Source organism: Pyxicephalus adspersus, chromosome 11, assembly GCF_032062135.1.
Source record: "Pyxicephalus adspersus chromosome 11, UCB_Pads_2.0, whole genome shotgun sequence".
Lineage (NCBI taxonomy): Eukaryota > Metazoa > Chordata > Amphibia > Anura > Pyxicephalidae > Pyxicephalus > Pyxicephalus adspersus.
This window is the reverse complement of record NC_092868.1, coordinates 7,970,877-7,972,879: the sequence shown is the minus strand read 5'-3', so window position 1 is coordinate 7,972,879 and position 2,003 is coordinate 7,970,877. Positions and strand designations below refer to the sequence as shown.

Sequence of the window (2,003 nt, the reverse complement as noted above, 5' to 3'; positions counted from 1 at the left end):
TTTTATATTCATTATATCTACTAGACCCCTATTCGGACATATTTCTGTAAGTTACAGGTCTACAATTAAAAAAAAAAATTTCATGAAAACCTGTAACACTTTTGGTACAGAAATCTAGACCTGGTTAAAGTAAATGCATTTAAATAAAATCCAAATAATAACAATAGGGTGAAAAATAGATTGCTTTCTTCACTTTTGTTATACTTTTTTGTTTGCTCTACGTCTATACAGCTATTTACAGATTAGGTTTGAGTTTGCTACCACCACGGATTTACTTGGAATCTCATGAAATTACATATTACACACTATGCAGTTGAAAGGAGTTTCGATAACTTTAATGAGTTATATAAAAATGTTTGCAGAAAATATAAGGAGCTCATCCAGGACCCAATGACAATAGACAACAGACAATTCTAAAGTACCAAGTGGACATAAAGGTCCATAAAATAAATGCAGGAACTTGCTCAAGCTGTTGTGTGGGCAGATATGGGACTGATTTTAACCCTACCAATCAGGAATACTCAGCTGTTCCACTGAGGACTTGAGCCCTTGGGTGGAAAATAATATTATATTATAAAAGGTGTTTTGGACCTTCAGATTTTTTTCTCAAAATTCACATACCTGTAGAAAAGATGAAGGGGAGAATCAATAGAATATAGCCAATTATCTTCATTTTCGATGTTTCTAAAATGTTTTCGATGTTGGGGGATCAATGCTTCTCATCTGTTTTAAGCTTCTGAAAGGCTCATATATATTTTGTGTTTATGACCTATGTGCTTGAGTTATATTTAGATTGTTAGCTAATTTTGTGGTAAGGTCTAATTAGTGAATCATTGTCAAACAGAAAAAAAGGTAAATAAATCTTAAAAAAATATATAACGTTTACATAAAATTTGCCCCAACGGATAAACTCCCGTCCCTTGGGCATCTATTTCCTGGCATTAAATACAGGTGTTCCACCAAGCATGTTTCACTTGCTCATTTTCCACTAGGTTATTTGCTTTTCAGTTTGCTTTATTTTTTCAGTTGCTATTTTAATATTTGTTTCTCTGTTGTTTAATTTGTAGGAAATGCCTAAATCACAATTACCCTGGAGTCCAGAGTTCCTCTGAGCTGTTTAGTCTAGATGTGCTAATTTTATCTCAGCCTGAATTTCTTGATGATCTTGATGATCATACTAAACTGTAGCCGTCTTGAAAACACTACACAATAAGTCTGGATACATGTTGTATCTCAAAATGTCAAATTAGTTCCTCGAATAACGGTGCATTTTGACCCTGAATGCGTTAAGTTGGGAATGGCTCAAAAACCTGAGACTGTATTCAGACTTTTAAAATAAGGTTTAAAGTACTTTCTTTGGGTGGAAAATTAATAGCAAATGTTTCATCAGTCAATTTTAGGAATATAGTGGAATAGGGCCAATTATAAAATCTGTTTTAAAATTTTTATTTATATTGTATTCTATTATATTTATTTTATTGTTTGTTATGACAGAACAGGAAAAAATTGCCAGTGCATAACTGTAACTAAACACTGTGATATCTCATGTTCAGTCACAAAAAGTTTCCCCTATTGTTACGAAGAATATTTATGAGTTTTCTCATATTATTTATTTACTGTTTACTGTATTTACTGTTATTTATGCTGCAAAATCAACAGTAATGGTTACTTTATCCAATATTACGAATCTCAGACTGCATCTCTGAATCTTTTATTCAATGGTTCACCAATTAGTAGATGCTTATCTGGGGGATGATCCCGTGCTGTATGCTGAAGTAGCTTGTAGCAGCAAAGAGAGCAAGAAGGTAGTAGCAGCCCCTGATTGTCTTTACCCGTGTATCCTGAGATGTACCTTCTCGGTATCCCCGTCACATACACTGAGATTATGCACAGCGGACATTTTAGGGGCAGATTACTTCCTGGTTTCATCCTTTGCTGCCATTGGCTGCTGGGGCTTTAAAACCTTCCTGTTCATAGTCGCCAGTGTAGCCTTTTATTTTGTA

The 2,003-nt window shown here is 34.1% G+C and overlaps 1 protein-coding gene across 1 annotated transcript in view; it reads right to left on the bottom strand.

The window, feature by feature from the left end:
• LOC140341226 (CD59 glycoprotein-like) overlaps nucleotides 1-683 on the bottom strand; it is a 19,561-nt gene extending 18,878 nt beyond the window's left edge. The window contains exon 1 of the mRNA XM_072426788.1: nucleotides 622-683. Coding sequence (XP_072282889.1) covers nucleotides 622-673 — 52 coding nt within the window. The 5' untranslated portion in view covers nucleotides 674-683. The remainder of the gene's footprint in view (nucleotides 1-621) is intronic.
• Between the last annotated feature and the right edge of the window lie 1,320 nt (nucleotides 684-2,003).